At 38.6% G+C, this 21747-nt stretch overlaps 2 protein-coding genes across 2 annotated transcripts in view; one reads left to right on the plus strand and one right to left on the minus strand.

Moving 5' to 3' along the window:
- Positions 1-1395: 1395 nt before the first annotated feature.
- On the minus strand, positions 1396-7549 carry cd40 (CD40 molecule, TNF receptor superfamily member 5). The gene is made up of 9 exons (XM_044211735.1): positions 7390-7549; positions 6748-6829; positions 5194-5316; positions 4953-5099; positions 4744-4837; positions 3729-3787; positions 3056-3151; positions 2921-2958; positions 1396-2093 (listed from the first exon to the last, which is right to left on the minus strand). Exons 1-9 carry the CDS (start codon positions 7453-7455, stop codon positions 1803-1805), a joined length of 996 nt encoding a protein of 331 aa, XP_044067670.1. The 5' UTR covers positions 7456-7549; the 3' UTR covers positions 1396-1802.
- Positions 7550-10324: 2775 nt separating this feature from the next.
- Positions 10325-21747, plus strand: part of LOC122883180 (formin-like protein 13) — a 31861-nt gene continuing 20438 nt past the window's right edge. The window contains exons 1-8 of the mRNA XM_044211524.1: positions 10325-10601; positions 11359-11472; positions 12908-12982; positions 13727-13900; positions 14129-14286; positions 15898-16086; positions 16353-17001; positions 17334-17496. Coding sequence (XP_044067459.1) covers positions 10530-10601; positions 11359-11472; positions 12908-12982; positions 13727-13900; positions 14129-14286; positions 15898-16086; positions 16353-17001; positions 17334-17496 — 1594 coding nt within the window. The 5' untranslated portion in view covers positions 10325-10529. The remainder of the gene's footprint in view (positions 10602-11358; positions 11473-12907; positions 12983-13726; positions 13901-14128; positions 14287-15897; positions 16087-16352; positions 17002-17333; positions 17497-21747) is intronic.

The following is a 21747-nucleotide window of genomic DNA, read 5'->3' on the forward strand; positions in this document are numbered from 1 at the left end:
TAGCATTTTCTTCAATATTCCCTAAAATTCTTATGTAAGACTGAAATTAGAAGTCGGTTTATTCATGTAAATGATGATGAGTACAAAGAGAGTATTGGCCTTACTTTGCATATCAAACCCAAGTCTATTAAGTGTTCCCAAACAGGTTTTTGGTCAGCTTGTTGCTGGGTAATCCCTGCCAATAAACTGCCAAACTAATTGTAGACTTCAGATTTCTTAAATTCCTTAGGTACAGTATACACTTCACTTCAGATTAGACAGCAGCAGGCACAGGTCTGTTAAGGTGTTAGTAATGTTTAGGTGGTTGGCTGAGGGATTCCTCACTATCAATCACCCAGGTTTCCATGTAAATTCAAAGAGCTGTACCTCCGTTAATCCGGGGATGAGGAGAAAGGCCCCCGGGAGCAACCGGCCTGAAACGCAGTAGTCTTCAGGCCTCACCTCTCCATGGAAATCCCTACAAACAGGAGCACACATTAGCTCTTATCTGAGCTCATTTTCTCACAGCAAACAGATGAATACAATAGAATATCATGTCACGAAACTTCAAAATGTTTACTGATTTGGACTTTTACAGTGCTACTCGACACTTTTCTACTCCTTATATTTCCAGTTTCAGTCAGTGGGGAACTGTAGAGATGATGATCTGAAGTTTCAACAGTAACAATGAACCTCTAGCACCCCTTTGAGGAAATCAAGAGTAACTACAGCACGATTTTTTCCATTGGAGCAGGGGTGTTTGAAACACAGGTGCAGGTGTTCTAAAAACAATAGTAAGTTAGTTATTTGAGTTTGGCCCGGTTTTCAAAACACGCAACTCATACATGCAATTAAGGTACTCTAAAACCCTCAGCGCCCGATTGCCGCAGTTTGCATAAAAAATCAGACTCCTTCTCGGAGTTATAACTCCGTCAAATGAAAACAAGCTGACATGGTACACATATTTTTAGATTCAGTATGACTTACACGCTGCATCGCGAATAAACGTCCATAAATCCGCTTAGAAATCATAGACGCTCCTCACAACTCCAGAACTTGCCCGAGAATCTTCACGTTTTTAGGTTTTCTTCACTATCAAAGTAATCCAGTGATAGTTGTCTGCACATTAATGAGTGAAATACAAACATAAACTACTTGTAGCTCATTCGGCATACGTTTAATGCTGGCAATTTGCCAAAATAGAAACAAACACAGGCCAAAATAACTGGTCTCAAGTTGTAGCCCACATCATAACTTAATGAAATCCACGGCAGAATTATACTTCCTGTTTCTTATCCCCCAAAGCATTATGGGAACTGTCTTGATTATTTTTTCTGGGGTGGGGGCACGGTGTCAGACTTTTAAAACCCCCTGTATTAGACAGGCACACTGACCAATAGCAGGAAAAATAAAGACTCCCATTCAAGTGGCATATATTTTCAAGCAAACATAAAAATTACATGCTGTTTCAATTCACAATTATCACAACACACTCTTGTACCACATGCAAATATATACAGAATAGTTTTGTAATGAAGTAACATAAAAGTTGTTGACCACATACAATTACAATGTAAACACACAGCGACAAATTAGCCCACAACTTTAAAAATGCTACAGACTTCAAAGCTAATGCAGTCAAGTCATGTGCTGTAGTAGACTATTCCACTATCTTCTACCACTGTTACACAACTTCATCATTTCAGTAAGATTTACATTTATTGTTAACACTTATCTTTAGGGGGAGAATTATGTACAAGTGAAATGTGGGGCAACAATACAAAACAGATTACATTCATAAGGAGACTTCGTGACAGCCGTTTTCAGTCTGTAAATGTCTGCGTTTGTGATTCCTGTCGGGAGAGGATTTCTGTTTTCCCATTCTCTTGTGTCACATAGTTTCCGTTTTCAGTACGGAAACTATGTTCTGTTGACATCGCCTGGCTTGGCTCGTCCTCGTTTTCCTCCGGTGTCCTTTCAGAAGCCTCTTCTTGTGAGGTCTGCACCTCAGTCAACATGGACTCTTCCTCAGTCTCATTAGTTGGGACTGCTATTAGAACACCGCTGTCTTTCAGAGGCTCTTTTTTAAATACCAGGCATGATTCCACACAGCCCTACAAGAGTAAAATAGTGTTCACATTTTTATAAAGGCAACAGTTTTAGTTTCTCTCAGTATTTTTTACATGCTTGGGAAACTTCCACATAAACACAAAACCTGGTTTCCTTTTTCAGGTTAAAGGATTAAGAATAACCCTGTAAAAGCAGCTAGATCTGTGCTGGAGAACCCTAAATACTCTGTAGACACTAAATTAAATGTCATTTAAAATAACAGTGTGACATTTTGGGAAAATTCACTTTTTTGTCAAGATGAGAAGATCCATACCACTCTCATGTCTGTATGCTAAAAATATGAAGCTCGTGCCAGCAGGCAGTTCATTTAGCTTAGCGTAAAGACTGAGAACAGCTGCCCTGACTCTGTCGAAAGGTTTGTACACTTTAGTTTTTATACAGATTAAATAAACACATATTAGTGAGCTTTCACTCTTTATGATAAGATAAGATAATCTGTAGCTATTGGCTATAGCTTCATATTTTGCGATAAAATAATGGATATAAAAATGGATCTTCTCATAATTCTCAGCAAGAAAGCGACAAGTAAAATGCCAAACTATGCCTTAAAGAGTGCATATCATGAAGCCACTGGAGTGGGAAATTAACATCATGTTGGAAAGTAACATTGTTTTAGGAACACGTTATCCTGTCAGCTACTGGTAGTAATCAATGTTGATTCATAATCATTCGCAGTAAATTGTCTTTTTGAGATAATGTGAACATTAAGTGCAATAATTAACATTGTTTACAGAGTATGACTGTTACTTAAGTATATATTCTGCATGAGAAACTAATGTAGCAGTCAAAGCAAGACAAAAATCCCATTTACCTTCACTTTTCCTTTTGAATCTCCTTGTTTACCAAACACTAAAGGAAGAAAAGACAGAGAACATGAGTGCATTAAGTGGATTACTGAAACTTTAACTCATGAAATATGTGAGACAGCATTTAGAGCACAGCGTACCTTTGCACATCCAATACATGACTGCAGATATAAATACAACGAAGATCACAAGAACCACAACGCTGATCACAACCACATGCTTCCGTGAGGTTTCCACTGCAAGACAAGAAAAAGAGAGAAAACCATTAAGCACATATTGATCCTTCCAGTAGTGTCTAACACTCACTCACAATTTATCATCTCCTATAATACAGGATTATTAGATCATTTGAGTAGAATATGGGTATTTATTTAGACTAATCCAGAACTCTAATAATATAATAATAATAAAATAAATGTCTTCCACGACAGGAAATGGGTTTATTGCACGTCACTGAAAAAAGCAACGTTCACATTTGCCACACATTTGCATTTTAGCAGAGGAAGCACAAATAAGAAGGTATGAAGAAAATAGCATTTTCAGGGAGTCCATGCTTACTTTTTAATTCTAAAAAAAGTGATTTTTAGCCATTAAAACATAGCGAGTCTACACACAAATTTACTGTATACAGTGTGTAGGTGAAAGCTGTTATTCCCACACTCTAAACCACAGACTAACAGATTTATGAGATGTACCATTTCATCGCCTCCAGAGTTTCGTTTTGAGTGAGACACCACTAACCGCACAGCTGCAGCTGGCAGGAGAGCTAAAAGTGAGAAACTTTTACAATGTATCAGCCTACACAGAACTTACCACAGATGTTGTCAGATATGTCTGTTCCGCTTTGTTGAATATGGTATCCATTCTCACATCTGCAAAGAATTTCATAGTATTAACTGATAATTCCTGGTTTCTCATTGTGATTGAAATATTCAGATTCAGGTGATTATTTGTCCTGAAACGTCCCAAAAGAAGGCAGCACTTTGCTAATGTTAATGTTAGATTAGTGAGAATATAACACATAATTGTGGTTTGTACATATTGGCACCAAATTAAAGGAAAACCAACATAAGGCAGTACGGTTTTGGGCCACTACAAGCCTCCAGAATAGCTTCAATCGTCCTTGGTATAGATTCTCCAAGTCTTTGAAACACTACTGGAGGAATCAAACACCATTGTTCCAAACGATATTCCCTCATTTGGTGTTTTGATAATGGTGATGGAGACCGCCACCACTGACATGAAACTGAATGTAAATGTACTCCAGTCCAATGCAAGACAGGTATGCTTAAGGTGTCAGTGTGCTTCAACCGAAGTGCTTGTTGGATCATCAAACAGCGCCTGGCACCCTCTCCCCACACCTTTTTAGAGTTGGAATTCGGGGCCCTGCATCCAACAATTTCCGTAACAATCCGACAAGCACGGCTAATTCACGCAATGATTGGCCAGGTGTGCGTAGTCAAGAAAGTAGGTAGGATTTGGAACTTCTCTCTCAAACTCTCTTTTTACATTTCATGATTATCATGTCTCGCCCTTCTTTGATGGACAGCTTTTTATTCTGCTTTGTAAACACTTAAAAACACTTTTGCCTTCAGATGTGGTTAGTCGACCCGTTGTACGAACTAGTCCTTTTCAAGCATACTGACACCTTTAGTGAATTAAAATTTAAGTTCAAATCGAGGCATACAACCTAAACAGAGGTTGAGGCCCTACTTATAGGAATTTTTCGACATTTTGGGAAAGAAGATTGATACCACTCTCATGTTTTTGGGGTGCTGCTATCTCAATTCATATGTAAATGTGTTGGAGTTAGAGTTCCTATACTTACTGTGTCCATTTCTTACAGACACCGTCCCATGAGGTCTCGTTGGAAAATGTGCCTTCAGGGCATTTCTGACACACTGTGTCATGCATATGATTGCCTGAAAGCCAAGTGGGATAGCCAAAAAAGATATCAGCACATTGTGAAAATAAAGCTGATCATTCTTTATATTCAGTGTAAAAAAGGCTTCACTGCATCAAAAAGATGTGTTGTACCTTCGGACTGAGCCCCATGTCCTGGTGCACAGGTTGTGTGCGCCACACAGGTTAGGCAAGCATTACTGGAGCAGTGAAATCCGGATTGACACATGCAGGTGCTTCGCTGCGTCTTGCTCTCATGGACGTTAACCTGAAAGTTTTTATCTGAAAGAAGAATGGACACAAGTTGAATGTTGTGCTACATCTAACAAAAGTCTATCAATGTAACAGTTTTATTTAGTTTGTCACAAGGTCTTACGTTTGTCACAGTATGGCTGAAGGTGACATTTGTCTTCAATTGTGTATTCATCCTGATATTCATTCTGCTCACATTCTATGCACTGAGGTTCCAGACATGTGCCAAGGGACGTCATTCTGGTGCCTGAAGAACATAGTGTTACGTCATAGTAAAAAATGCAGTACTGTGCAGTATTATAGTATAAGTGTTTTTAGTAAATGGGGACCTGTGGCTAAAAGGAATAGTTTGACATTTTGGGAAATACGTATACGAGTTAGATGGAAAGACTGACACCACTCTCATATCTGTCAGCTACGGCCAGGAGACAGTTAGCTTAGCTTAGCATAAAGACTGGAAACAGCTGGCCTGGCTCTGCCCAAAGGTAACAAAATCCGTCCACTAGCACCTCTAATCCTCCTTTTTTGATGATTGATAATCGATTAATCAACTAATCATCTCAGCTCTACCTGGATGCAGCTTCATATGTGGATGTTAGGATGGGGAAAGTGAAAGAGAATCCAATGAAGGAAAAGAGGGAAGCTCAGTGAAAGCAAAAGTAAATGTTTTTAGCATCAGTTTTGATGCTGTTTGAGAAAGACTGTTATGTTGAAATGTGCTGCCTTTTGCCATCTTTGTCTTCTGTATCCATTTAATGTTTACTTCACTTACGCAGCTATTGGAGGATCTCAATATGCTGTCATACATGTCTGTATGCTAAAAATATGAAGCTCGTGCCAGCAGGCAGTAAATTTAACTTAGCGTAAAGACTGAGAACAGCTGCCCTGACTCTGTCGAAAGGTTTGTACACTTCAGTTTTTGTACGGATTAAGTCAACACATATAATGTGTTAATTAGTGAGCTTTCACTCTTTATGCTAAGCTAAGAATATCTGTAGCTATTGGCTATAGCTTCATATTTTGCGTGAAGATATAAAAATGGATCTTCTCATATAATTCTCAGCAAGAAAGCGACAAGCAAAATGGCAAACTATTCCTTAAAGAGTGCATATCATGAAGCCACTGGAGTGGGAAATTAACATCATGTTGGAAAGTAACATTGTTTTATGAACACGTTATACTGTCAGCTACTGGTAGTAATCAATGTTGATTCATAATCATTCACAGTAAATTGCCTTTTTGAGATGATTGATAATCGATTAATCAACTAATCATCTCAGCTCTACCTGGATGCAGCTTCATATGTGGATGTTAGGATGGGGAAAGTGAAAGAGAATCCAATGAAGGAAAAGAGGGAAGCTCAGTGAAAGCAAAAGTAAATGTTTTTAGCATCAGTTTTGATGCTGTTTGAGAAAGACTGTTATGTTGAAATGTGCTGCCTTTTGCCATCTTTGTCTTCTATATCCATTTAATGTTTACTTCACTTACGCAGCTATTGGAGGATCTCAATACAGTGATATCTAGATATAAGTGGCTCCCAATTGTTCATAGCTTGTCTTTTAGTCCCTCTTTGAGTGTCTGCAATACTGTTTCCCCGGGGTGATAATAGAAATAACATGTTTCTAGATTCATTTTTTAATTATGCAACAAAGTCTGCAGAGGAAATGTGTGTACATACCTGGAACACACTTTTTGCAGCACTGGCCATTCTTATCATATTGAGTTAGAGGGTCACAACGGGACTGAGCAGCCGTCATCGCCTGCAAAACAATAAGTGAGAAACATAAATAAGAGATAGCTAGGCCTTGTCTCCTCTCTAGAGACGGTGGGGTTTCTCTGTCATGACTGTTGGTTCACTTCCTCAGACCAGAATGCTAAGGGGCGTGGTGGAAAGTCCCAAACATCCAACAAGCTGGTAACTTTGAAACTAAACGACAGCCATGTGCATTTCTTTCTTTCTTTTACATTTCTGCTATTAATATCAGTATTTTGCATATCAGGATTCAGTTAAAAAAAAAAAGTGCTTTCGCCACAACCGTCTCCTTGCTGCTGCGAGGAAAACGAAAATGAAAGTAATTTCGAAGAGATGTGCGTCACAGGGTGTAACCTTGCAATAATATGCACAAATTCGACCAGCATATCTGATTAAACTATACTTCTGGGTAAAAGATGGATAGAATAAACTAAACGTAGCCTAAATTATAGCGTACAATAACACAACTAGATGAAAACGTGTCACTGCAACGATGTAACCTGAGATGCTTTCAGTTATCACTAGTCAAAATCTATCCTTTTAACAACGAAATACATCAATACTCACCATAAAAGCCCACATCACCATCAGCAGAAGATGCATCTTAGTGAAATGTGTTGTAAATCGCAGCATCGTTGCTCTCCGCTCCCACACGCTCACTGCAGCTGTTTGTTTTTCGTGCTCTGAGTTCCCCTCGTTTAACTGACGGGAGGAGTTACGGGCATTTCCCGTGTGATTTTTTTTTTCTTGACCATTTCCTGCAACTCCTTATCTGAACCTTGTAGTTTTGTTTTTTTTTTTCTTCTTTTATCTGAATTGTGTCACAATTTGGTCGCTAAAATGTCCAGAAGTAATATTATTCTCCTCCTGTCAATACCCCAGCCACAACATGAAAACTTGTGGTTGATTTGGACTCGATGGATATTTCATTTCAATAGACTGTTGTGGGAAAATAAAGTTAAGTAACTATCAGTGGCTGAAGAAGTAGGCTACTCAAATCTTTTACTTCAGTAAAAGTAGCAACATCACACAAACACCCCATTACAAGTAAAAGTCCTGTGTTTAAAATTGCATACCTATGTGAAAGAAGCATTATCACCAAAGTGCACTCAAAGTATCAAAAGCAAAAGTACTATGTGTAGAGGAATGGCCCCTGTCAGTGTTATATTACTGTATATAATATTATAGGATTATTATTATATTATAATTACTGATGCATTAACGTGTAAGCAGCTTTTTTAGTGTTTTTAAGCACTTTATTTAGTGTCGGCTAGTTTAATCTATAGCAACGCACAAAATGGAAATAGTCAAGTAAAGTACATCAGAAACACAGTACTTGGAGTAAATGTACTTAGTTACATTCCAGCAGTGGTAACCATGTGGCATTTTAAAAGGATAATAAGGTTTTATTAGGTTACTATCACGGAACATTAGGTTCTTAATTGACTTAAACAACATGTGGATTTCATGTTTTATCTACAGGGAAGAAATGATAAAGTTAAACAATGTATTATACACAAACTGTATCTTCTTGGGAAATTTATGACAGAAAATGTTTCACTGTTTTCATTGTTCTCGATCACACCTATTCTGTGGTAGAGCCTGAAACCCCATTTAAGGTATTCCCCTAGAAGTTTTCAAAAGAAGAGTTTCCCACATGGTCACTGTGTAACTGCTGGTGAAGCCTTCTGCCATGCACAGGTCTAAAATGTGATCAAGTGAGCCCTGTGCCTATGTTTTTGTTTGCTACAACCAAGTCAAGTCATCATATTTTGTCCTTATAGGTTTAGTGAAATCTCTGTTTACTAATACTCCTTTTCTGCAGCCATACAAAATATGATTCATACAAGTAACGGTACAATCTTATAATTGTTACCTTAGGTTTGGTAAAATATTGTTTCAGTGGAAATCACTGACTTCACCTTCATGTTATTCTGGGTTGTGTGATCTCTTGTCACTTCTGAAACTTGAAAAAAATAAATGAAATTAAATTTGGTGGGTTTTTCTTCTTCTTTTGTACTGACATTTGTCTGCCTTTTCTTGTATGAGCCCTGCTCAACTTGTCCTATATTCTTGAAATACTCTGAACACTGTGCATTGTTGATCAAGATTGAGGAGGAAGGGATGATAGAAGGGTGGGTGAAGGAGGGGTGGGGGTGGGGGTGGGGGTGTGTTAAATTGTAAATATGTTATCACTTTTTACTGCTCATTTTTCATATTGAATCTGTCTTGAATAGAAAATAAAGTATTCCTACTCATGTGCTTGTGGGGAATGTGCTTCTCTGTTCCTGCATAAAATATTAATTTGTTTCACATCATTTGACATTTTTTTTTAGAATTAGATATTAGGTCAAAATCTAGTTTCTCAGAAACAACTTCTCAGAAAAAGTTCTGAACAGTTTTGCTCTTGCATTACTCTTTTAACAAAAGTGTCGAGCAATACTGTTGTTGGTGATAATCCACCTTTTATGGGTGAAGTCCCCTTAAATGTGTTTCATTTACCGTTTAAATAAGTTGACATGCACTAAAATAATCATGGTGCACACCAAACCAGATGCAGCCATCACTGGTAATTAGCAGCTCTATTTCAACCGTCATACAGTTTGTAGACAAGTAATTAACACAAAATCCAAACTGGACACTATGGGACATCAACTGTCCTAAAATCAGTTTATTTAGCGGTAGTTTAATCTCTTGTTCTTCTGTGTCTTGTTTTCAACGTTTCACCTCAGAACATTAACTGAAAGCAAGAATAATTAAAGTAACAATTTTGAAACGAAAATGTGACAGAAACATGTGATATGCAATACTGATTTAAAATAATTTAAATATTAATAGTAGACAGACCTAGCGAAACAGACACATACGGACTGTAAATAATCAAAATAAAGTTTACTTTCTTAAACAAACTACTTCAAATGGACAAGAAAGCTTAAAGAACACATTTTGTTTGTCGGTACTGCATTTCTTCTTGCAGAGTGAAGTATCAACATTTTTTTAAGTATGTAGGCAATAATCTTTGGGGGTAAAATAATCAGCTTAAAAGGCATGAAATTAAGGCTTTAAAACCTTTGTATCTGTTACGCAGTTTGTCGAGTAGCTTGAAAACTGTTCTCTGCCTTTGTAGGGTAGCATTGGGATTTTAATCAAAGATATTTTGGGAAAACCTTTTATAAGAATATGATGAAAAGTATATATTTGTTGCTTTCTAAGTTTGGTGACTTAAAAACTGTAGAGTATGTCATATTTCATATGGGTATAGACAATTACATTATGGGTCGGAATCCATGAGAGATATAAATTGTATTACTGTACTGTATTGTATTATTATGGCTATTGGGAAAGAGCTACAGGTTTCTTAACTCACTCTCCTGGACAAAACAGAGTGAGCAGCAGATAAGGCACATTGTCATGCAAGTGGAGACAAGTAAAACTGACAGGAAATGCAGAGAAAGCCTCTGTGTTGCTGTGGGTGTGGCTGAACAGCCACTACCTGTCTACCTGGAAGAAGTGCAACCTGAGCTGAAAGAGGGTGGTGGTGGAAAGAGCGACACACATTTTCACACAACAGTTTTCCTTCTCCCCAGTCAGAGAAGCAGATCTCTGCTTAAAACTAAACAAAACATCTTTCATATCTTTGCTGTAAAAGAGGACCAGTTTCAAGTGAGCAGTTGCATGGATTTTTGTGTGACATCGAAAAAGTTGTGATGCCAAGTTTAGGATCAAAGAAGAAAGACAGTCTATCCAGAATGGATACACACACTGAGGACTTGCCACAGGTAAGATTTCAGCTTATGTACTTAGACGAGAAAGCAAGCATCAAGCAGTAAGTTATTTTAACATCAAGTGTCAAGTTTACCATGTCTATAAAAGTGTAAAATCAATGCTTCTGCAGATGTCAGAGCCACTAAATAGCAACAGGTTTACTGTATTTGCCTCCAGAGAAAACAGCCCCCGCGCTTTCATTAATGTCAGGTCTGTGTTTTGGTTCAGTTCTCAAGCATTTTCTAGTTCCTCAATTAAACCTGACTTCCCTGCTGTTTGTAGTTTCCCACAAAGGAGCACTTACTTAGAAACTCAGAAATGTGACAGACAATGACTGATTTAAGGAAGACAGTATGTTCCTGAAAATTATAGCATGGGTTTAACAGATGCAGATGCTGATTGTACTTTACAATGCAGTAGTTCCTCTTTTCCAGTGAGCTGAGACTTAATAATCTTATCTCTCTTATCAACCATCTGAAAGAACAAGCAAGCAAAATACTTTATGACAGCTAAATGGAAGAACATGAAAGCCCTAAAGGAGGTTTGAAAATGGTTTTCTGGTGGTAATCACACACTTTAAAGGGCTAGATTTTGTCACTATACCATGCATATTTTGGGAAATATAAACCTGAATTGTTCACATACAGTATGCTTGGTTCACAGTAGGCATAACCTCTTAAATATGGACATAAAAAGAAAGAAATTTGACCTAATAATTCCCACTTATTAATACAGTTTATACCGGTTTTTACTGGGTTGTTGTGCTTTCAGTTGAGCAATGAGATGCAGCTGAGCATCATGAACAAGGTGAAGAGTGGAGAGTTGTCCATCGAGGATGCATTGAACCAGGCCAGGATGGACGGGAAGCAGTTACTCAAACCTCAGGTATCTGCATTTTAAACCAAGCTACCTCAATGTATTGTGGACTGTGATCCCAAAATTATCATGTTGACCTGAGTTTGAGTATGATATAGTTTTCTGTTCTGTATTAAGGAAAATGGGGAACTTGGGCAGGTAGCGTACAGTGGGTTTTTAGAGCTTTTTCACTGAAAAGAGCTGCCGAAAACAAGACCGCGAGAGCAGTGAAAATGAACCAAATCTATAAAGTTGCGGTCCGGAACCCCGAAACAATGAGCTGAAAGACGCTTAAAAGGCTCCACAGAGCTGAGTGGAGATGCAGAGTCAGATAATAATAATTCTATTTCACAAATAATTAGCTATGTGATCCATTGTTAATATGAGATATTGATTATAGCCACTTTGATGAACCATCCGCATGGATGAATAAACTTGAGTCACCGTGGTGGTTGCCTGGCAACCTCATGGTGACTCAGAGAAGTTCCCGTTCCCAGTTACTGTTTGCCAAGAAATAGTTACAGCATGTAACACCCCATCAAGCCACAGATTTCTGTTTGTGTGTGGATTAAACGAACAAGATACAATGTGTTAATAAAGTTAGCAACTAGCTGGTGATAGCGAAGCATTTAGCAGCTAAAGAACCAGATATTTCCCTCAGGAGTTGGTGGAGACCAAAAACAGAGTTACATTAGTCACATGGCCAGAAACACGATTCCGAATGAATGCTAATGTTGCTCTGTGTCTGCTTGATGTGTAAATAGGCAACTATTTGCTAAAAAGTGTGTCATATTAATTTAAAAGGTGATGATATATGATAATATGTTTACAGTCTCCACTGCCCCTAAGTGGCCTAAAAACTGGTTATTCCAGTTTTAAGAAATAGTTAAACCACAAATTTTGTTTGTGTACGGATTGAACAAACAAAATATAACATGTTATTTTAGAGATGTTGGTAGGCATACATTTTAAATTCGGAGACAGTGGGGCTAGCTGTTTCCCCCCTCTTCTAGTCTTAATGCTAACCTGGCCCCATCTCCACACAACACATAAACATGATCATCATCTAATTCTCTGCCACTTTGACATATAATCAGTTTAAAGACATAATTTGCATATACTGCTTTGTAAATAACCTGCTTGAAAACTCTGAAGCTGGAGGAAACCTGTAAATGACAGAGTGGTGCCCCACTTGTGTCCTCTTCTGCTGCTTAAACATTGTTGTGGTAATAAGCTGCTCAGCCTGCTGGATCGGTTTTAAAATAAGTCTGTCTCTGGCCAGTTTGATTTGCCCAGAGATATTTTCATGAAAGAATGTGGCAGCTTTTGTTCTATGCCTTAACAGGAAACAGTCAATGGACAAAAGATACTGTCCATACTGAATCTTTAATGTAATCTTTAAAAAAAGGTGTTTTCCCTTTTGGTGTTCATGTCTGACATTCTGGGTTTTTGACTGTTGTTGCAGGAACAGCAGCCCTCTCAGTACAACTTCAGTGTTCACAAGCACAGCCACTACAGGTGGCAGAAGCGGGTTCTTCAAGTAAGTTAAAAAAAAACAAGACTAAGAGCCTACAGCCATGCTAGCAGCTCTGTGATGCTGTACTTAAGCACAGCTGTGCTTTGAGGGTCAGCATGCTAACATATTCACATATGGTAATGACATATTCACAATTAGCAGAGTAATGTTTACCATGTTCACCATCATAGTTTAGCAAATGTTAACATTCTAACATTTGGTAATTACAACTAAACACAAAGTACATCTGAGGCTGGTGGGAACATCATAAGTTTTGCAGATATTTGCTCAGAAACCAAAAAAATTTGACAAATAAGAAATTTGTACATGATGATTCATCCTCTGGGGAACATGAATGTCAGTAAAAAACGTCATGGCTATCCATCCAATAGTATTTGAGAAACGCGCTGATGAAGGCTCTGTGGGCCGAAACACGTAAGCGTTTTTCTATTGTGATGTCAGCCAAATAAGCAAGTGGAATGTGAGTATTTTTTCCTCCTTGACTTGACTTTTTGAGATATATTACCTTTTTCATATTTTTTGGAACATGCTCATTGGAATTTGGGCCTAGCAGTCCACAGAGAGTCCCATTGTTGAAGTGCAACCTCTTTTGTCAATACAGTATTTGAGATTTTTCAGCCTGGACCAGCCTGCTAGCATGGCTAAAAACTATAACAGAAGATGAAACATGATCATTTTCACTGTGTTATATACACAGTAGACTAGTGCTGATACACTCATTTTAACCCTGTCATTGTGATCACCCAGATTGATTTCAAGACCAAAATGATGTGCAGCATAGAGAAAGGCATCATCAAGCGACAACTTCCCTTCTCCACTGTCAAGAGTTGTGATGATGGAGTGGGTTCCAGGTTCTCCATTTCCTTTAAAGGACATCATGATTATGAATTGGAGGCAACTTCACTGGAGGACAAACACAAGGTGAGTTTATATTTAGTGTGGGTACATTTAAACTATAAAAATAAACCAATACATGGAAAACTGCCTTGTATTTATACTCAGTACAACTGTGTTGGGCCTATTATTTATGTTAAAACAATTTGTGCTAAGAAGAGGAAAGATGTAATTCTTGTATTCCTTTGTGGCCAGTTGTTATTGATGCTTTCATAGGGACCTTTTTCATGATAATGATTCTTTCTTTTCGAGCAGATGATTCAGCTTGTGAATCAGATCATTTATGGTAACATATACAGTTATCCTGAAGAGGTAAATGCAGAAACACGTCAGCAGCCTCAAGCATCACAGAGCCTTCGGGACGGCATCTTGTTACTGCACCGAGGCGGCCTGGCATCATTCAGATGGGTGAAGTACGGATGTGTCCTTCTTACTGTACAGCTGCTATTGTAAAACAGCTACACAACAAATGTGCAGCATAGTTAGTGACGAGAAATTATTTGTGACTACATCTTCGGATCCACATTCTCAGTAACAAATAAATATTTTTTTAAATTCACAATCTAAATCGTTTTAGAAATCTGTGATTTCTGTGAATTCTTAACAGATTTTGAGTTTGTGCACACTATTGTCCCACAATGCAATGCGCAGATGTAAAACATTAAAGGAATAGTTTGATATTTTGGAAATGCGCTTATTCTTTATTTTGCTGAAAGAAGAAAATTGATACCACTCTCATATCTGTATGCTAAATATGAAGCTAGACCCAGCAGGCGGTTAGCATAGCTTAGCATAGCTTAGCATAAAGACTGGAAAGAGGGGGAAACAGCTAGCCTGGCTCTGTCCAAACAAAAACCCACCTACCAGCACCTCTGAAGCCCACTAATTAACACGTTATATCTTGTTTGTTTAATCTGTATGAAAACAGAAATGTAAAAAGGACAGTCACTGCTCCTGAGAAACTGTTCCAGCACGTGACTCTCTATAAAACCACAAATTCCCACATCCTCTTGCTTACCTGTTCCTCATTCCCCTATCACTGCCTCAGCATTTACACCTGCCCACTTCCACCTGCTCCTTGCCAGTTTGTCAGTGTTGCCTTGTGCCTTTGCGTTCCAGCCACTACCTGTATCTGTAATTATCAGCATCTGAATCTGCATCTTCGTCTCTACCTGTACCTGCTAGTATCAACCCTGTGAATCAGATGCTATCTAGCTGCTGAGATGCAGCAGGGAACAACAAATAAAGTTCCCCTAACCAAACTTGTTCTGGTTGTGAGTCTGCGCCTGGGTTTCCTGTTGCCTCATAAACTACCTGTGACAATAACATGTTAATTAATGAGCTTTAGAGGTGCTGGTATGCAGATTTCCATACCTTTCAACAAAGCCAGGCTTGCTGTTTCCCCCAATTTCCAGTTTTTATGCTAAGCTAACGATCTCCTGGCTGTAGCTTCATATTTAGCTAAAGGACAGATATGAGAGTGGTATCAATCGTCTCATCTACATACTCTGGGCACGAAAATGAATATGTGTTTTTCCCAAATTGAATTAAGAGTGGCATTAGAAAGTCACAGTTTGACTGATGTCCATTGGCGCTCTTGTGGCATCATATCCTATTTGTACAACATGATAAATAGGCTAGGCTGCTGTATCGGCTGACATTATCTTATTGCAGATATATCAATATCCGTGTATTTGGCGATAATTAACAAGAAATTTCATTACAGAAATGCCAAACTAGATTTGAGGTAGTTTAGAAACAGTGTCACCCTTACATAGTTATTCCTCCAGTTATTAGATTTCCAGTGCAAAATATCGATATCAGTATCAGCTTTGGTGGGCTATAGTACAAAACAGTAAAATTCATGGATTTCGATTATACTAACTGCAAAAACAGTATATGACAATCAGTATATAGTACATACTGAATGCTGATGGTCTGGATGTTGTGTGGAATTTGGACACAACATAGCTCCTGTTGTTGTGGTTTACATTGCACATTATATTTACTCCATTTCATTCCAGATATGAGGTCCAGCTCCAACCAGGCGAGCTAACATTGGTCCCCTTCAGGCAGCGAGGCCCTGCTGATGGTGAGGTGACATCCTCGGTGCCCGTGTCCATCGTGATTCACCTGTCAGACGGTGACACCAGCGTACAGAAACCTGACAGCTCCGACACTTTCACTCTGATCACCCACAAAAATGAGTACCAGTGAGTGAGAATTATTAAGCTGTGGAAATAATCACAACACTGTCTATCACATCAGCTATGTTTCTTTGTAAATTAATTTACAGCCTTGTAAAAGTGTGTAATTTCTGTCAGCAGTCTCTTCTGCAATGCATACATTTTTTATTGTAGCAGTTATGATGCAGCCTTGTTGGAGTGATAATGTCATAAATGGACACCTAGACTGTTAATTACCAGACTCATCTCAGCTAATGAGGGAAGCTGAGTTAAATTGCGTTGATTTATTGCAGGTTCCGGGTGCCTGTTCCAGATCAAACAAGTAGCCCTGGAGCTGTTCAGAGGGAGCGAGATGCTTGGGTCCGGGCCATTGAAAAACTGTGTTCAGACTGGAAGAGCAAGTCCAAGGGCGAACACACGTTTGTGCAAACAAAGGCTCTACGAACTCTCGAAGGCGCAGAGGACACCGACACAGACCTTGAGTCAAGCGCACGATTTGGTGGTGGGATCATTTATCCTCCAGTTGATTATGAAAATCCATATCCCACTTCCGGTGGTGGAGATCATTTATCAGCTGGTGACACGAGTCAAAGTTATCCCTCAGCCGATTATACAAAGCCTGTCCTCAGACCTCGCAGCACTGAGAAGACTGCTGTTCAAGTTATCGGACCTGATATTTTGCCTGCCGTCCCATCACCGACCTCTCCCGGTGTTGAAGCCTTATCTTCACCCACCTCCCCTCAACCCTCACCCTCCCTTACTGCCTTCACATCCTCTTCCACAGTCCCAGAGTCTCTTACCCACGAATCAAGCTCGTCAGTTGTGAAAGGGCCTTCACCCCCGAGCATCCCTGCCCCCCCACCTTTACCCTTCAAAGTGAAGACGATTTCAAGAAAACCACGCACCAAGGCTTTCCACTGGGACCTAGTTGGCCCAGATAAGGTAACTCTGTTACTTGTCAGTTACAACTTCATTCATCAGAAGACACTAAATTACCATTTGTTCACTACATTTGTTAAGAAAAAGCTTACAAAGAGTCTCATTTGTGTGTTATTCATATTTAAATGCAGTGTTTTATTATTTTGGCAAACACAGAAAGGTCCCTTTCATCTTGGTTTCACTTCATTATCCCTCATATTGCTTCATTGTCGGGAATTATTCTTTGTTTTGTCTGTCAGTTGTTGCTTCCGCAGTGTTGCTCTTTTGTAATGTTAATATTGATTTCCTCTTAAAATGGAGTTGTCTCAGTACTGCATTAATTTGTTTCTTGGCAGATTGCAAAATCGTTTTGGATACAAGAAAGCACCAGGAGGATTGAAATCGACACATCACGCTTATATGAGCAATTTGCTGTTAAAGATCTGGGGACGTTTGGTGCGGCTGAGCCGTGTAATACCCAGCACATTATGCTCAACCAGAAGATTGCACACAACTTCAGTGAGTAGCTCAACAATTAATATGTTTCTTGTGTTGAGTGTTGAGGTGAAGTTGCTTATACATAGTGTCCGCTGCGACAGATAATTTTCTGCATTTTATGATGGCGATTAGATTATCCCAGCAAAATTTCAGTGTTTTAATGAAAAGACATACTTCTGGATTAAATCAAATAAAGGAGTTTATTTCTATAGTGAATTAGAAGTTGTAGTGTGAAATAACTAATCCCACTCTTTCCATAACCACCAGAGGGAAGCACCATACAGATAGAGTAACCAGGAAGCAGAAGCAGGCTCTTAAAATTTCATAAATAAGACTTTAATTGCCCAATTAAGAGGAAGCTGACCTGGGAGCTGTTTTAGGGAGGGCTTATAAATGCTGCCATTATGCTCTTTTAAAACGATAGTTGAGACTATAATGATGCCAGAGCTGCTGTAAAGCAGATAGATGGATGTTCCTCTATGTGTCTGCAGGGGGCAGTGTGTCACCAATCCTGCAGTGAGTGCCATAACTGCCCATGTAATCTGCAGAGCTATTGTGAAGTGGAACATATTCTATATCTCATCTAATGGCTTTTCACTTTTGATTAACTGAGTGTACGTGGTTTGTATATTTCAAGACCCAAGCCAGGGCGAGAACATTTCAGAGCTCCTCCAAGAGGCACATACACTGTAAAGCGATACAGATGTGGTGGAGGTTGGCTGCTAAATGGAATCAGTGTGAGTGTGTGGACTGGGAACATAATTAGAGTTCACTTGTTCATGAAATATGGATAGGGGATATGAGCGACAACGACAGCGATTTCCTGTCTTGATACAGAATACACCAGCATTCGGAGTTTGTGCTCCTCCCTGACCTGGAAACTTTGGTTGTGTCAGGAGCAGGAGCTGAGCGATGACAGCCTGCAGGCAACCCGAGGCCATGCATCTTTCTGCTGCAAGCTTTAGAAAGATTTTGACATTTGAAGAACAAGGACAACTCTCTGTCGTGGTACCTTTCCTAATTTGGTCCTATTAACAATATATCAATCTAAAAAGTGACAATTCAGCAGTGGTTGAGGAAGCATTCAGATCCTTTACTTAACTAAAAGTAGCAATACTGCAATAGTACAATACTCCATTACAAGTAAAAGTCCTGCATTCAGTAACAGTATATAATCATTATCAGCAAAGTATACTTAATCTATCAAAAGAAAAAGTTTGTGTAATCCAGAAAAATGGCACCTGTGAGTGTTAAGCATTATATATTAAGTTATTGTATTATTACTGATGCATTAATGTGTAAGCAGCATTTTATGGTTGTAGCTGGTCAAGGCGAAGCTAATTTACCAATATCTAATAGTTATACTGTTGGGTAGTTTAGTCTATACATGTTACACTGCATCATATTTTATAAGCTCATATGTTTTGTATAAAATAAAATTAGGGGAATAAAAAGTACAACATTTTCCTCTGAATTGTAGTAGAATAGAGGTTTAAAGTAGCATAAAATGCACAAGCACTTAAAGTTTGGACTTAAGTACAGTACTTGAGTAAATTAACTTAGTTATCTTACACCACCGCATTTGTATTGAAGCTATTGACCGACTACAACTATGACCTATAACTGAAAACACAATCAATAAGAGCTTTTTTGTAATAAAAACAGAATCAGAAAAAGCTGATTTCTGCCTGTTTATACTATAAAAACACAGGAACTCCCCCAGGATTCAGTTCTTATTGAAGCCATATATGAAAAAAAAAATCTGTTAATAGGACTTCTTTTTCTCTCCTTCTCTCTCGCTGCATCCCCGACAGAGACAGACTCACACATGCCGTCCCTGCGCTTGTTTGCATGTTTATCACCACAAACCTGCCTAAATTTGTGCTGTTTATTCAGCTCATATCTCATTCTTTGCCACACTATTTATTCATCTGATCCCATTACACTGGGCAGCCAGTATGCATGCAAAATCTCACATTGTTTTTACAAAGATAGCAACAGCTCAGCAGACAGTCAGACTACACCTCCATCAGATAATATCACAGGTGATCAATAATTAATTAACAAACTAAGAACTGTTAATTAACATTAGGCATAAAGCTGGCACTCTGACTGGATCCACTGCAACGTTAAAACATCATGTTGTTTGCAGTTACACACTGAGGCAGATGGAGTTAGACAGCTTGAGCAGGTGGTTGTATTATTGTTGTACTGCGGCTTTGAGTGGTTTCCTCTGGTAATCAACATGATACTTGTGGGCAAGCAAGAACATCAGCTGCGCCAAGAGTCCATAGGTGAATGCTGTAATGATCCATGTACTTATTTATAGTATCTTAAGTGCTCTACAGAAATCCAAAAGACCTTTGACAACAAGATTGTAGCTCGTATTGATTTTTTTATTGCATTCTTTATAAAAAATACCTACAGAGCAGATGAATGACAGAGGTACAAGTAAGTTTGTGTGGTGGGATTCTGTAACGCTAAGGGCCGTGACTGGCTCTCTCTGCATGCCACCACAGCGATTAAATCAGTTTAAGTTTTAATAGTGTCCCCCGTCACGTGATGAGATGTCACAGTGGTGGAAGAAGTATTCAGAACCTTTAATTAAGTAAAAGTACCAATACAACAATGTAAAAATACTCCATTACAAGTCAAAATCTTGCATTTCAAATCCTACTTAAGTTAAAGTACAGAAGTGTTAGAAGCAAGATACTTAAAGTAGCAAAAGTAAAAATACTTATTCAGTACAAAAATGCCCCATGTGACTGATATATTATGACATCATTAGATTGTTAATACTCATGCATCAATGCATAAGCGGCATTTTACTGTTGTAACAGGTCGAGGTGGAGCTAATTTTAACTGCTACTACAGTTAGGTAGTGTAGTCCAGTTGTTCCCAATCTAGGGGTCGGGCCCCCTCAAGGGGTCACAAGATAAATCTGAGGGGTCATGAGATGATTAATGAGTCAAGAAAGAAGAAAGAACAACGTTCAGCTGCACAGATTTGTATTCATATTTTTGGACTTTTCTCTAATGTTTGCTGTTTCGTGAAGTGCTGGATAATTTGACCTCTTTAGGCCTCAAACAGTTATTTAAATGAAACCATTTGAGAAGTTTAGAGGGGGAATGTCTCTTTGGTGGAACCGATAATAACTCATAGACATCTGAAATATGAAAAGGGACCTCAACTAGAAAATTCTATTTCGTAAGGGCTCACAAGCCAACAAACAAGCCAATTTAGTATGTTTTTTATAAGCTCATCATGTTTTTTAATGTAAAATCTTAATCTGAAAAGGAACTAGTAAATATAGTTGTCAAATAATTATAGTGGATCTAAAAATATTTTCCATCTCAAATGTTGTGGAGTAGAAGTATAAAGTAGAATAAAATGTAAATACAAATGTAAGTACAAAGTACAAATACCTCAAAAGTGTACTTAAGTACAGTACTTGAGTAAATCATTCCACCACTATGTGAGATCCATTGTGTTTTTGTATAATCATAGCGCATTTCTGTTTAAAATGTGTGTCCAACTAATATGGTTATTTACCTTGAGAGCCCTGGTGCGTGCTGCCTATTTAATGACTGGAAATGTCGCACTCCTAATTAAAAGTACACCTGTGGCTTCCTGCACCCAGTGGGATACACTCTCCATCTCCATACTCTAATTTGCCAGGGCAATGCCCAGTTTGTCTGAATGCCAGTCAACAAAGGCCTTGTTTTGCACATGGGTGTTTTTTTAAGCCGTATGCCTAACCCTCACTCTTGAGGACACTAGCAGCGCTCAACATTATTTGATGTTTGATGTCGTGATTCCTCATTTGAAAATGTGACACGAAAGCCTCTGTTGGTCCTGGTGAGGGAATGACTGTCTCAGGTTTTTAATGTCAAGGATTTAGAGACGTGTTGATTACAGCTTTGTACCTCCTATCAAGTCAACCTGTATGGCAGTTAAAGAAATAGTTGGGAAATACGCATATCCGCTTTCTTGCAGAGAGTTAGATGAGAAGGTCGATTCCACTCTCATATCTGTCCTTTAACAGACGTTTAGTATGAAGCTGGAACCAGCAACCTGTTAGCTTAGCTTAGCATAAAGAGTAGAAACACATCCAAACAGCTAGCCTGGCTCTGTCTAAAGGTAATAAAATCCGCTTACAAGCACCTCTAAAGCTCACTAATTAATGCATTATATCTCGTTAGTTTTAATCCGCACGAAAAACCAACATTTAAAATCGACAATTTGTGGGTTTACAGGGAGTTTCGCGCTAGA

The sequence above is a fragment of the Siniperca chuatsi genome, linkage group LG10, assembly GCF_020085105.1.
Source record: "Siniperca chuatsi isolate FFG_IHB_CAS linkage group LG10, ASM2008510v1, whole genome shotgun sequence".
NCBI lineage: Eukaryota > Metazoa > Chordata > Actinopteri > Centrarchiformes > Sinipercidae > Siniperca > Siniperca chuatsi.

What these genes read in the sequence shown, in the direction of transcription:
- cd40 (XM_044211735.1), bottom strand. Translation starts at nt 7,455, where the DNA reads ATGCTGCGATTTACAACACATTTCACTAAGATGCATCTTCTGCTGATG. An exon ending in TCAGCCATACTGTGACAAAC is followed by an intron (nt 5,100 to 5,193) that starts GTAAGACCTTGT and finishes TTCTTCTTTCAG; the next exon opens with ATAAAAACTTTCAGGTTAAC. An exon ending in CATGTATTGGATGTGCAAAG is followed by an intron (nt 2,959 to 3,055) that starts GTACGCTGTGCT and finishes TTCTTCCTTTAG; the next exon opens with TGTTTGGTAAACAAGGAGAT.